Source organism: Anser anser (genome assembly GCF_964211835.1).
Source record: "Anser anser genome assembly, chromosome: 5".
NCBI lineage: Eukaryota > Metazoa > Chordata > Aves > Anseriformes > Anatidae > Anser > Anser anser.
Genome location: NC_139725.1, coordinates 14637116 through 14650935, shown reverse-complemented (window position 1 = coordinate 14650935; position 13820 = coordinate 14637116). Strand labels below are relative to the sequence as shown.

The 13820-nt window shown below is 50.7% G+C and overlaps 2 protein-coding genes across 4 annotated transcripts in view; both read left to right on the top strand.

The window, feature by feature from the left end:
- The window catches only part of LOC310900025 (uncharacterized protein), a 64147-nt gene extending 52832 nt beyond the window's left edge, over positions 1-11315 (top strand). For 2 of the 3 annotated variants that reach the window (XM_083837254.1, XM_083837255.1), the window contains one exon: positions 10388-11315. In XM_083837254.1, coding sequence (XP_083693380.1) covers positions 10388-10519 — 132 coding nt within the window. In that variant the 3' untranslated portion in view covers positions 10520-11315. Of the gene's footprint in view, positions 1-9349; positions 9523-10387 lie in introns of all 3 variants that reach the window. The other variant, XR_014584789.1, reaches the window with a different exon arrangement.
- A 127-nt stretch (positions 11316-11442) lies between these two features.
- The window catches only part of HSD17B12 (hydroxysteroid 17-beta dehydrogenase 12), a 76266-nt gene continuing 73888 nt past the window's right edge, over positions 11443-13820 (top strand). Inside the window, 3 exon segments of the mRNA XM_083837249.1 lie at positions 11443-11487; positions 11489-11563; positions 11566-11854. Coding sequence (XP_083693375.1) covers positions 11458-11487; positions 11489-11563; positions 11566-11854 — 394 coding nt within the window. The 5' untranslated portion in view covers positions 11443-11457.

Below are 13820 nucleotides of genomic sequence, written 5' to 3'. Positions count from 1 at the left end.
AAGGCTGTTTTTGAGTTAATTTACTTACTAGAATTTATCTTTTGAAGTAATAGCACTAAGGAAAAAAAAAAAAAACACACCAAGTCTGAGAGGACTTGTCAGCAGCTTGTTATTAGCTGGCAGACAGCGGGCAGCGCACAGCCCCGCGGCCGGTAGCCAGGAGCTGCAGCGGGGACCGGCAGCTCCGCCGCGGGAGCACAGGAACCCGGCGGCCGCCTGGGCCGGGCCGGGCCGCGAAGAGCAGGCACCGCGGGCCGGGCCGGGCCGGGCCGGGCCGGGGGCGGCCGTGAGGAGCCGGGGCCCAGCGGGGGCCCGGTGGCGGCTCCACCACGAGGCAGCGGCGGCCGCAGGGAGAAAAGAGGGGCCCGGGGCGGGCGGCGAGGGGCCGGCAGCGGCTGCGGAGCCCCCTCGGCACCGCAGAGGGTTAACGGCGGGCGGCCGGGGGGCGGCTGGGAGTTGTAGGCGCCGCGGCATGCCGGGAGCGGGCGGAACAAGGCCGCGCCCGCCCGACATGGCGGCCGGCGGGGCCCGGAGGGTGGCGGGGCCGTGGGGACGGGCTGCCCGGCTCTGCCTCTGCCCGGCTCCCGGCCGGAGCCGCCGCGGGAGCGCTGCTTTTGTCCCCCGCGGCACGGCACGGCCCGGCCGGGCGCCCGCAGGTCAGTGGCGGCTCTGCGCCTTCCCCCGGGGGTGGCCGGGCCGGGCTGGCCGCCTCCTGCCCGCGCTGCCCGGCACGGCCCGGCCCGGTCCTGCCCCGGCGGGCAGCGGGGAGCGGCCCCGGCTCCGGAGCTCGGCCGCCCGGGTCCGCTCGGCGTGCACCAGCCCGAGGGGAGGCCGTGTGCTGGGACACCCGGAGCTCGGGAAGGGATGTGTGTGTGTGTGCAGGTTCTAGCCACGGGGGCACGGGCTGAGCGAAAATAACGATGCGAGAGGGAAGAAGCGAGCTCCGTGCAGGAGGTGAAGCGCCTTGGAGTTCTGGAGGGACAGATCTGCAAAGCTCCCGGGACTCGGCAGCAGGGCTGTTTTACCAGAGCGCCAGACGGGCAAGGAAGGAAGAGGAGGAAAAATATTACCCGTTTGTTTGGTTTTTATTAATAGTAGGCCCAGAGGGCAAAATCAGGTGCTCATTAAGCATTCTGGTGTTTTCAGGGAATCCGTTCATTAGCTAGAGATAGCTTCTTTTTATGTGGGAACGGAAGAGAAATAAAAGTATGTAAAACTAATCTTAAATGGACTTGAACTTTAACTTTTTCCCTTTGTTCTTAGAAGGCAAATCTTGAAAGATACTGTTGCATGCATCAGCGGTTGACTGAACTTAATATTGCTTAATGAACTTAAGCTGAGCGTGTTTAAACACTTCATGGGAATGGTATAGGAAAGATTTTTGTTAGGCAATCTCATTTTATTGTAATCGCAATCCTCTGGAAACATGGAAGAAAGCCTAAATTATTAGTTAACTAGTAAATGATTACGTGCAAAAGAAGAGATGTTGAGATGACCTGAAAAATGGGAGTGCATCATAATTTTGTGTTCTGTCGCGCATGTCATGGTTCAGGTCTGAGAGGAGGTATGGGAGGAACTCTACAGAAGTCTTTGTGTCAGAAAGTACACCATATTTTGCCAATAATCACCATCTGTAATATTGCTGTTAAAGTATATGTGGATGGATGTAAGTCTCAGTAGAAAGACAGCAAAGAAATGTGGGTTTTTTTGAGGGAAGGTATGGTTCTAGTGGAGAACAAATGTCCTTTTGCTTACCAAAAGAAACTGTTGGTTGTACGCAAAATGGGGTAAGAGTCTGTGTGCCTGCTTTATGTACCCTGGTTGTTCGGACTTGCAGAGTTAAACTGTTAAAGATGATTTGAGATTCAAAATCAGCAATTCCAGAGCAAAATAAAATACCATAAAAGAAAACGCCAGTGTCTATGATCTGTTGTAACATATTTTAAACTTCTTAGTGCATAGCCTACTCTATTCACAATTGAAAAGAACCATTGCTTTTCTAGTTCTTCATTCCAAAATCAATTTTACTGGGTTCTGTTTTCTTATTTCAATAACAGTGGAATTACATGAGCGCAGCAAATAGAATATATTCTCTTTCTAAAAGTGTGTAACTTTAAATACCATATAAATAGTGGAAACTACATGTAAAGGGTGGGAAATACTTGAGGATGCCAAACGGAAGGACAGAGTTTGTAATACCTGTTTTCTAATCTCATAGCCATAATCCACAGGTTTTGAAGGAAGAAATAGACAAAGATAAATGAAAAACGCAATGAAACGCAACATATTTTTAGGAAAAACAGATTGTGCCAGAATAACTTGTTATTTTATGTTAGGATTTTCTCGACAGAGAAAATTCAGTAGATCTAATATGTTTTATTGTCAGGTACAGTGATATTGGACCATGGGGGGAAATTTGTAAAATGGAAAAAATTGGGACTAATGAAACTGTAATGCAACTTTGGAATGCATTGAGAGATAATAGATGGAAAGAGGATGTACTGATGGAAAGGAGGCTGCAATCTGAGTTTTTTTGACTGTGTCAGAAATTATGTAGTGTTTTCCTTAGTGACGCTTGTACAGAAGTCGAAGTGCAGTAAGGAAATTTTATGACACACAGCTGGGAGATGGCATCAATAGAGAGTGGGATTGGAATATCCATGTACCAACAAGATGAAGTAAGGCTAAGATTAATAGAATTTGATGGGATTTGCTGATGCAAATAGAAGCTAATCACAGTCTCTCCTAGAAGAGCTCATCAGTTTGGCAGTGAATTAGTAGGTGGTGTAGTAGTCAGCCGCAGAATGATAGCATACTGCTAATATGATGTGGCTGAGAGAATAAATAAATAAATAAGGTGGTATCCTAGAATGTATTACGGGAGGGACTTCCACTACCTATAGAAGATATTGTTGAAGCGTGTGGTTTTCGTGAGACCTTATCCGGAGCCCAGCTGATCACCCACATTCAGGTAAACTGTTCCGAACAGATGGATTGAACAGATGCAGAAAAGGATTACATGGATGTTAAGAGGAATAGAGAGACCATTTCCTGAAAGATCCAAAGTTGACAATTACACTGTTTTTTTTATGTATGGGAGGAAAAGAGCTATGTGAGCTCAAGGTTAGTGTAAGCAAGCTAAGACAAAACGCATGTGAAAGGGTTAATAAACATGATTTGCTGGAAATTACAATAAAAGTTTTAACTATCAGGCCACAGATATTCTGGAGAGGTTTCAAACGAGATAGAAATCTAAATTTCTTTTAAAATGAAGTTTGGTAAATTCACAAAAGAACGTCAGCATGTGGTTCTGCAGAGTGGTAGGGAGTTTGACTCAGCAATGCTGGATATCCCATCTCCTGTGCTGTTTTATATCAGCAAAATGGATCATGAGATGGATGTGTACTTTTGCGTTGGGCCCATTTTGAAAATGTTGTTCTTTGTCATCCTGGTTTCCTTTTCCATTAATCACGTTACTTTCTTTCGGACCCTTACCATCAGCAGAATAGTTCAGTTATATTCATGGAATCATAACGGTTGGAGAAGACCTCCACGATCATCTGGTCCAACCATCTCTCTGCCACCAGTATCACCCACTAAACCGTTCGCTATCAAGTACATCTCATGTATGTTTTGAATTGTGCTGGCAGAAATGAAGCCATGTTTTTTACCCTGCTGACATCAGCATTCGGAGTTTCTGTACGCTTTGGACATGTTGTATATCAAATAATGGCTGAAGGTGTACTCGCACAGCACTGCAGGACTTCTTTGTCCCTGGATGTGCTATTTGTAGATGTTGTCATGGAACAACTTTTAGGAAAGTATTTAAATGAAAAGCTTGAAGTCATCTAGGGCAAGACAGTATTGCGTTCAGAAATGCGTGTATAATCAGCTCCCTTGGGATGTTACCTGAGGCCTTGTATCTTTTTTCTGCTTTTGTTCTTAGACTCAGTAGTTTTTACACATAGTACTTAGCGCAGCACTGAAGAATTAACAGAAGAATCTTAAAATCTAAGAACATTGTTTTCTGAGCAAGGCTGCCATAGCCCAGGCAGACATTTTAGATTTTTACCTGACGTCACTATTTGGGAAATTCAGAAAATTCCCACAAAGCAGGGAAATACACAGTCACTGCTCAGCCATCCTTTCTTATTTTATCTTTCAGTCCACAACTGTCTCCGGTTATTCAGAGAGAGAAAGAATTTGTTTTAAGGAGGTAACTTTCCATTCAATGGTCAATAGAAAACTAACCGATGGAATCAATCTAATCATCAACACATGCATTAAGTGCTACCAGTGGCACTTCTTCTAGTTGCCGAAACAGAGTAGTGAATGGATTATAGGGATTAAACTTCCTTCATCCCCCTAGAGGTGAACAAGTCATGTGAAAATGGAAGGCTCATCTGGTAGGAGATGGAATGAAAGACTGGGAAGACAAAGAAAAGAAATATTATCTCTAAATGGTTTCTTGCACACTTTCCCTATAATAGATGGCAGCGTGTGAGCTGCAGACAGAAACTTGAAGCTTACAGGGCAGAAATGTGACTGTAAAGTGATTCTGTGAGTATGGAATGAAATGTTCTTGGTCATTATTTAACTTGGATTCCTGAAAGATTTTTCTCTTCCATCTTAAGTTTGATTTTCTAAAGAAATACATACCTACCATAGCATATGCTTTCTCCTTTTCTTCTCTTGACCTTTTTGCATTAGAAGGAAGTCGTGGTCTTTCCCACTGTAATTCCGGGAATACAGCAAAAGGAAATTTTCTGACCTGATGTGCCCGTGTCATCCTACAAGGCTGTCTTTCCACTGCATAAAAAAGGCACTTTCACAAATGTCAGCAGTTATTTTCATTCTCTCATGCCGTAGTGCACCTTTTGGAATACAACTGGTCGGAGGAGCGAATTTATTAGTGAGAAGCGTGCGTGTAATAAGGCTGGTAATTACATCCACATTATTCAATAATGAAATCAAAACAGGAACAGAAGGTAATGTTTTAATATTAAAGATAAGGCGTTGATACTGTTATTAAGAGTAGAACAAATCCATTCTTTTGCTGGTTTATCGAGACAAGTATGGGTGATTCATGCCACCTGAATAGGTGGTCTTCTGCATGGGGGCATTTTTACGGTGTCTCCTGCCTTATTATGTAGTTCACTTCCTCTTATTCTCAGAATGAAAAAACAAAGGAGAGGTAATGATCAGGTCCCCTATAAGCTCCTTCCGTAGGAAAAAATAGCTCAGAACCCCCTAAAATGATCGTATAGTTGCTACAAAAGCTGTCGGATGTTGTTGTTATAGCAGCATCTACAGGAACAGAAATAGCAAGAAGAGAAAAATGCAGTTTGGCATTCCCTCGGTCTCTCTCCAACTTGTGAAAATCTTAGGAAGGAAATGACATCTCTTGGAGCTACTTTTTCTGCAGTGCCTTCTTATGCAGAAACTTACCTTGAAATTTAATCAAAGCAGAATAACTAATAAGTAAGATAAAAATATTGTTTGCACTTGTTCCAGAGTGGTGGTGGTCATTTCTGTCTCAAGTGTTTCTGTGGAAGGAGGCCAAACGATCGCTACTATTCTTATTCTGGTATTCAGGGAAATGACAGCTCGATTTAAAATACGAATGTGAAATGAGTTTTGCTGTCCCACCGTAGTGCACAAAGAATATTTCAGTTAGAGAAGACAGACCTCGCCCATCTGAGCAGGGCAATACCATAAATTCCCCAACATCTTATCGCCCTTTGATACTGCTTCTCCTCTCACCATCCCTGAAGGAAAAACTGGAGCATCTCGGTGTCTTCTCAGCACCTAAAGCTCAGGTTCAGCCCCCAAGCCACCTGCCCGGGTGCCACCCGTGAGAAGACCTCCGTTGCTGCCCCGCCATCTCTGAGCGCTGCAGGGCAGGGTGCTGCCGCGGGGCTGTCCCAGGAAGGCCCCCCCCTGCCACTGCCACGTGGGGTCTGCCCCACCAGGCGCTCCTGCAGCAGGCCAGCTGGGTTCAAATGGTTAAAATTCACTGGTAGAAATCTCTGGGAAATGTGGAAGCCAGAATTAGGGGAGGGGAGCATAACTGGGTGTTAAGGATATGCAATGTTTTTTTTCTTCTGTTCCTAGTAGTGCCCTCGTTAACTCTTTGTTCCCGTTTCCTCACTTCTAACCATCACTCTTCAGGGGCATTCTTCAAAGCATAATTCATGCTCGTGAAATGCTGGGAGTGGCCCAGACAGAATCTTCTGGAGGTACCAGGTTACGGTGGGGGCACCAGAACTATCCAGCAAACGGACCTTGGAGGAGGCGCCCAAGGAAGAAGGATTTTTTCTAAAGGATATAGTGACAAAGCTAGTCCACTGGAACACGGGAGGGGGGAAGTAGGTGCGTGGAGGGGAGGAAATGCTGTGTGTTTTCCTGTCCCGCAGACAGGAACCAGCTTGTGCTAGACAGAGCCCCTCAGAGACATCGGTTGCGTTGGTCGGGGGTGGGAGGAGGGCTGTAGGCACAACTCTGCATTCAGTACACTCCACAAAAGGATCCAGTGAAAGAGGGATGAGTGTATATAATACAGTGCGGTGGGTGAACAATAGGTTATAGTTGAGGAGACAAAGGTTTATTATCAAATGTAGTCCATCATCTGGGGCTGAAAGTGAATGCAGCATGCAAGGTGACATTGCGTGTTGGCAGTGGCGTGAGGGACACGCATTCCTGAACTTTGTTCACTTCATGTGGACAAGTGTCTGTATCACTTATCTACAGTTGCGAAACTGGATAGCGGAGACATCAAGGATTAGACAATGAGAACACAGTATTTTGTTTCTACAGATGATATTTTCAGCTCAAAATCAATACACTTCAGTGGGCTGTAGGATTGAGGAAGGTTAATCTTCTGTTGCCGTGGCCCATACCCTGTCTCTCCAATAAACACGTTCTGCACTTGGGCTTGCAGCATGCACAACTAGTACAATTCTTTTGAAGAAGTACTTACTTGATTTCCAGCATTGCTGGTGGCTTAAAAAAACAAACAAACCAACCCAAACCAAAACTAAAAACAAGACCAAACCAAAACTAAAAACAAGACCAAAAACCTGCACGTGCACGTTCTGCTCAAACCTTTTCCAGTGTTGCATGAGGAGGGGATCTGCAGCTCTCCATTTTAATAATTTTTGGGAACTCTGAACAGAGAATGGCAACAAAAAGGAGAATACAGAGCCTTTATGAGAGGCTGCTGAGCTTGCCTGTTAATCGAGAGTAAGTAAAAGTAAAAAATCCCTGTATAAAGTGCTAGAAGTTTATAGCGTCATTTATATTGTTTTCTATTCGTTGTAAGAGGAATTGAACAGATCTTCTTGTAAAGACCCATGTGCACCTGTGTGACATGTTAAATTTACAGTCTAGACTTGACTGGTTAACACACAGACAACTATCTTGCTTTAGTTTCTGTTTAGCTGTCACTGCCACAGATCAGTTGTTGAGAAATCAGGGATGTTAATCCCTAACGCAGAAGGGTATGTTCCTGGTGCCTCGGTTTTATTTAAGAAAGAAGAAGCAAGGTGTAGTTGTTACACGGTATGGTAACCCCCCAAAGCCTGGATGACTTGGTTTCAAGGACTTGTGTTTCTGACTTGTGTTGGCAGGTTCCTGTCCTTCCAATAGAAACTGCAGCCAAAAGTGTTCAGTTGCAGGATTAGAGAAACGTTGAAATCAACAGCGGTGCTCCTTTGCCTACTTAGTGTGGCCCTTCGTGTCACTAGTTCTGTCCGTTTCCCTCAGACTGCCCCTGTCAGCCGCCCCTGCACCCGACAGCCCTGCAGAGCAGGGGCGATCTGCTCTTCCGTGGCTGCTGAGGGCCCGGCAGGGCCGGGTGCCCCTTCCTTCTCCACGGGTGCTTGGTGCCTGGCGCTAGGCCCATGGGTGCCGTGCGGGCTCAGAGCCAGCCGAGTCAAACAGATCCCCACGGCCCTGTTCCCTCTGGGAGCACACGAGGGGTGAGGAGGGTCATGCGGATACCTGCTTCCAGCGCTGCCCATAATAAGTGCTTTAATGACTGCTGCCTTAATGAGTGCTTGAGGTTTACGTATGGGACAGGAACAAGAAAGCTACCTCCAGCTCCCCAGTCTCTCCGATCCCGCTGGCTTTCCCTGTCCTCGCTTAGGCTGACGGATGGGTGATTATCCGTGGGTGCTGTGGAACAGCTCGGGCAGGAGGGACTCGGCCTCACCTAGCCCACGTTCGGCTGGTACGGACATGCTCGGGCAGAGGGGAAAGCTGAGCTTTGAGCACCTAGGTGAGCGCTGACTGGTGTGTGGGCTGGGAGGCGTACGGTGAGCGCTGCAAGGGGGGTGGAGTAGGGGCCTACAGAAGGGCTCAGGATTGGGAATCCCAAGCCAAGGTATCTTGCTTCAACACCGAGTTAGGATTCACTGCTATTTGAAGTGTCTTGAGAGATCTGTGGACGTGTCCAGCTGGTTCACATAGAGAGTTTTTCACTTCCCGGGTTGGTTGGATCCCCGTGTTGGATACTCTTCTCTGCTGCATCACACCCTGAGGCAGGGGGTCTTAATTCGGAGCTCTGGATTTGGGCAAGGCAACACTGCAGTGCTAGCCCTGTGCTGGATGTGGCCTCACTGCGATGTGTGTGAGTAATGGTAGCAGAGGCACAAGAGCAGGATGACTGTACAGGAGAGAGAGCTGCACTTGACTTGCTAGAGTGAAAAACGTATTTGTAAAGGGATTAAATTAGTGCTGGGTACAAGAACGCCACTTAGTGAAACAAATGACTCTACTTCTTCTCAGCGGCAGGAAAAGTGACACATCCCGGATAACCGGCGGTCCCCGCTCCTTTCTCAGTGTCCCTGCAGGGTGGATGGCGCCAGAGCCGGGTGAGGAACGAGTGCCGGCTCCGGCCTCCTGCGTGCCGAGACCGGTGGCAGCGGCGGTGCTGGTGGTGGCAGCGCTGGTGGCAGTGGTGGTGGCGGTGGCAGCGCTTCCCTGCTACGGAGCTTGCGGCAAGGCCTCTCCTCAGTGCTGCGAGAGCGGGGCGGGAGGGAGCAGGCACGTGTGAGGTGCTGGAATGAGGTCTCACCCAGGTGTGGGACCGCTTGTGAGGTACTCACGTGGCACAAAGTTTTAGGAAATAGCGACGGTAAAAATTGAACGTCTCTAATTACTGGCTGCACTTTTATCTTTGTTCTATTTCTCCTTCTTGTCTTCTTTACATCTTTTGATTTCTTCCTGTCTGTAGCTCTGCGTCCTTATTTTCATTTTTGTTTACTGTTGCTTTTTTACTCAGGCATGTACCTGCTCCTTTAGTTTTCCTAATTTCTTTCTCTTTTATCTCTCTTGTGATCTGCCATAGAGTTTGGCCACCGTCCATGTGATGGAGAAATGGGAGCAGTGTAGCTGGGTTGTGGGTTGACTTGCGCTTGCATCACTGCAACCCTGAACAAGATTGCATCTGCAGTCATCTGACTTCATGCCTGGACTGATAAACGGTGCTGTGGAAGCGTGGATCTCAGGGGCCTTGGCAAGGTACTCGTACACATGTGCGTGCATGTTGATGTGCGAGCACATTCAAAATGTCTGTGGGTTTGATCAGCACAGCTGTCTGGGTGCTCCTTTAGGCTCTGCAGCAGCTGGTGGGGAGTGAGAACAGGTCTGTGGGAAGACCAGGATGAACCCTGGAAAGGGGGATATGCCTGTTTCCCAGGAATGTATGATGACCTTAAGCAAGAGATCTAAAACCCCTCACTTGACCTTTGTATAATTCTTTCCCTTCCAGTGAGTCCCTTTCCCTGCTGCCTGTGACTCATCTTTGTCTAAATGTAGACTGTAAGCCTCTCAGAGGACTGCCTTTCTTTCTGAACAGAACAGCATAAAAAATGGCAATGCTGTTGAATAACCATTATTATTTTTTAACACTTTCTTTTTTTTGTGAGGAGTGCCTTGCTGTATTTGTGCTTCTCTGTCAAGGGATTTATTGGTTCCCTGGGAGAACAGTGGGGCAGGTTCTCTCCTGACCACAACAAGAAGGTTTTTCAGATGAGGTCTGGGGAGCAGCACGACAGCACTACTGTGGGCAGCAGACGGTTTAAGAGAAGACAGTGGGCTCTGACAGAGGCCAGCAGGTCTTTCCGTAGCACCCCAAGTTCTGACCCCTTTGTGAGTGGCAGCATCCCCGTGGTAAATGCAACCTACATGGACATGAAACGCTTCTGTGGGCTGCCCAGTGCCCGTCTCCTTTCTTCCAGCCTCTTCCAGTTCACTGCTGTTCTCCACACTGTGGTGACCCTGGTGGTACCGTTACCTTCCATCCCTTACTCGAGCTGGTGTTTGTCTTGACTTGGAGCAGGTCTCTTCCTGAACCTTTCTGAACCGCTTCCTTTTCTCTTTGCAGATGCTTTTGCAGTATCCTGTCCCCTCGTTGTGTTGTCCTCTGGAAGGCAGAAGAATGAGAACCAGCGGTGTGCCAGTATCCTGCGAGCAGTTTGAGAACTCCTGTGTGAAGAAAAGCAACCGTGCAGTGTGAGCGCAGCAAACTCGTGCTTCCCGACAACCTGCAGTTGCACTGTGTTCCCCATGGGAACTGAAGCTAGGTTCTCCCTCTGGTTTTCTGTGTTCTTCTCTGTTACCGTAACAAAGTTGTTGCTCTCCAGCTCCCACATGTCCATGCAAAAATGCAGATATTCTCCACGCAGATTAAACAAGGTCTCACATTCAGGAAGGGCTTGTATGGAATGGAAGGAAAACGAAAAATTTCCAGCAGTTCTGCACCCGTAATCGAGTCCTGCCTGTGGCCGTTGTCACATGAGGCAAACACTTGGTGAGGGCTCTGGGAATTTTCCTCGTGTAGAGTGCAGGATTTAGCCCTAGCAAGGGCACTGGTCGAAAAGGGGTAGCAAGAGGTGAGCTTTCGGGGGGAAAATAGTGTATTTTTTGTACATGTATTTTTTGAGTGAAAAACCACCGTGTACCTATGTTTATGTAACAGATGTAAAAAGCATTTATTTTCATTAAACTAACAAAACGGGTGAACCTCCCAAAGCCTGTTTTAATCTCTTTTTTTTTTGCGGTTCCGTTCCCCTGGCGCTTGGTGACCACCCCACACGCCCCAGGGGTGCCCCCCCCGCGCCAGCAGCCCAAGGGCACCCCGGAAAGGACCCGGGGGCGGCTCGGCAGCACTGTGCCACGGCCGGGGGGACCTCGGGGTGCCGGGGGGGGGACACCCGGCCGAGGCAGGGCCTTGCCGAGCCCCCCCGCACCCGCGCTAAGGGGCAGGGGGCGGCGGGGGGGGGGCCTGGGCCCGCGTCCGGGGGCGAGGCGGAGCCTGAGCATTTTATGAATGGGCTCATATGACGTCAAGGGGGGCGGGAGGAGAGGCTCCCCTACCCGCCAATCCCGCGAGGCCCCCGTGCCGGAGGGCCAACCGCAGCGCGGCCTCCGCCTGACGGCCACCTCCGCCGGCCAATGGCGGCGCGGGAGCCGTGCCGAGCACGCGGGTACTCGGGCCGCAAGTAGTACGGGGGCGCGCGGCCGCTCTCTGCCTCCCCCCTCCCTCCCGGCGCGGCGGGCGGGGCCGGCGGCGTTGCCCGGCGACGGCGGGGGCCGAGCGGCGGCTCAGCCAATGGCGGCCGCGCGGGGGCGGGCCCGGCGGCGGCTGCGGGGCGGCGGTGGCCGGCAGGGCCCATTGGGCTGGCGGCGCCCGGCGGCATGGGGCCGGCCGCGGGGCTGCTCTGGTGGGTGGGCGCGCTGGGCGCGCTCTACGCGGCGCTGCGGGGCGCGCTCGGCCTGCTGGGCGCCCTGCGCGTCTGGGGGGTCGGCGCCGGCCGCGCCGCGCTGGGGCCGGCCCTGGGCGCGTGGGCAGGTGAGTGCGGGCGGGGGGGGCGGGTAACGGGCGGCCGGGGGGGGGGGGGAGGCTGGGTAAGGGTTTTGGGGACCCCCCTCGTGGCCCCAAGGCGCTGCCCCTGCTGGAGGGCGCCTGCAGGGAGCCCAGAGCCCCCTCTGGAGAAGCGCCCCTTCCCCTGCTGCCCCCCGGCCCTCCCCTTCCGGGGCCGCTGTGCACGCTCCCGGCGCCCCCGCCGTGCCCGGCTCGGGAGAGCCCCACAAAAGCTCCCCCCCCCCCCGTAGGAAGCTCTTCTCTTTTTTTTTCCCCCCCTCCTCTCCGTGCGTTCGCCCCTGGCTGGGCTCGGGGCTCCCCGCGTTCCCCCGTGCCGGGGGCGCCGTGTGCGCGTGGGGTCTGCGGGCGCGGTGTGAGGAGTGCGGGGAAAGTTCCTGGCCGGCCGCTCCGTGCCGTGCTTCCCCCCGTGAATCGCTCCCGGCGGCCGGGAGCAGCGCTCCCCTCGCCTCGGAAGCGCTCCGGCGAAGCAGCCCCCGGGCCTGGTGCCGGCGCCGTGCCGAGGAGCCGCCGCGGTGGCCCGGCAGGGACGGGGCCGTGCCTCGCCTTCCCCTCCCGGGCAGCCCCGTGGGGTTGGACCCCAGCCCTGCGGTCCCCTCCTGGCCCCCTCTGGGGCCACGGGGACTTGCTGTTGTTTTAGGAAGCCGCCTCTTCTTCCTGGGTAAGATGGGGGGGGGGGACAAAGAAAAAACAAAAAGCTTTCTCTCGTCAGTAAATGGTGAAATGAAGTCGAGGTCCCGTGGTGCTTCCGTCTAGAGGGAGCTCGGGAGGCCTCCTCCCCAACCTCCCGCTCGGAACCAGGGGTCCCGGGACAAACTTTATCTTTTCTTTTCCCGGCTCAAAATTGCGAAGCTTGTAACGAGAAGTGACTTCTGCTTTCGCTTTCTTGCACCAGAAGTGGCGTGTGAACTGGAGGCGAAGTTTATTCTGGCCGTTTACTTGGCCACGTTACACCCAAGGAAAAGTCTGGTTGTCTTCCAGGCCTCACAGCGGCTTAGCAAAGCATGCTGCTCTTCCCCGGCGCCTTCCATGCAAACCACGCTGAGCGGTGCTCAGGCGCTGGGTGATTGCAGCGTCCTGTTAGTGGTGATGCCTTCTCATGTGGCGAATACAGCTGTGCAGTTGTATTGGGGCCAACAAACGCTCGCAAAGATGAGCCTGCCTTAATTAGCTTCTTGGAGGTTATTCATTAATGTGCAAAAATAACCAAATGTGGGCAACTCGCTCTAGATTTCTTAAAAAAGAACTTGGAAGAGACCATTCATCAGGACGGTGCTCGCAACTGCCTCTGTCTTTCTGTAACTTATTTTTAGACAAAAACCCCACGTTCAGTCTTAAGCTGTTCTTTTCCTGTGCGAGCGCTGAGCAAGCCCGTCCTTCAGCAGCAGCGGGGGTGGGTGACCGCTCCCTACCTGTCCTTGCTGGCTTCTGCTTACCAGGGCTGGGCTTTGCTATGCGTGGTCCAGCATCTAAAAGCAGTGATTTCTGGGGGGCTGCTAAAGAAGATGTGAAAAACAGATGTAACTGGGTATACGAGCAGTGGGGTAGACAGCAATGTCTTAACAGCTAGGTCCTTTAAAAACCAAGAATGTGCTGGGTGATTCCCAAGCTCTGAGTGACTAGGAAGCTGGGGTAGGAGCAAGCTCTAAAAAGACCTTAACAATGATCTTATTATCGTACGTAATATGATGTGATGCTTACATGAAGGCGAAGAAGTGACAAGCTGGATTTTGTGCTTGTAAAGAGTTTGAATTAGATTTCATCTGTACGAATATGCTTCCTGTAGGCCCTGGAAACAGTGGCTTATAGAGCAGACCCCGATCATTAAGTTCTCGGGATAACCATAGTAAAATAACTCTGGGGATAAATCATTTTAGTGACGATTTAGGAAGTCCTTACAAAGCACATTCACTTAAGCCCTGACTAGAGCGCTAGC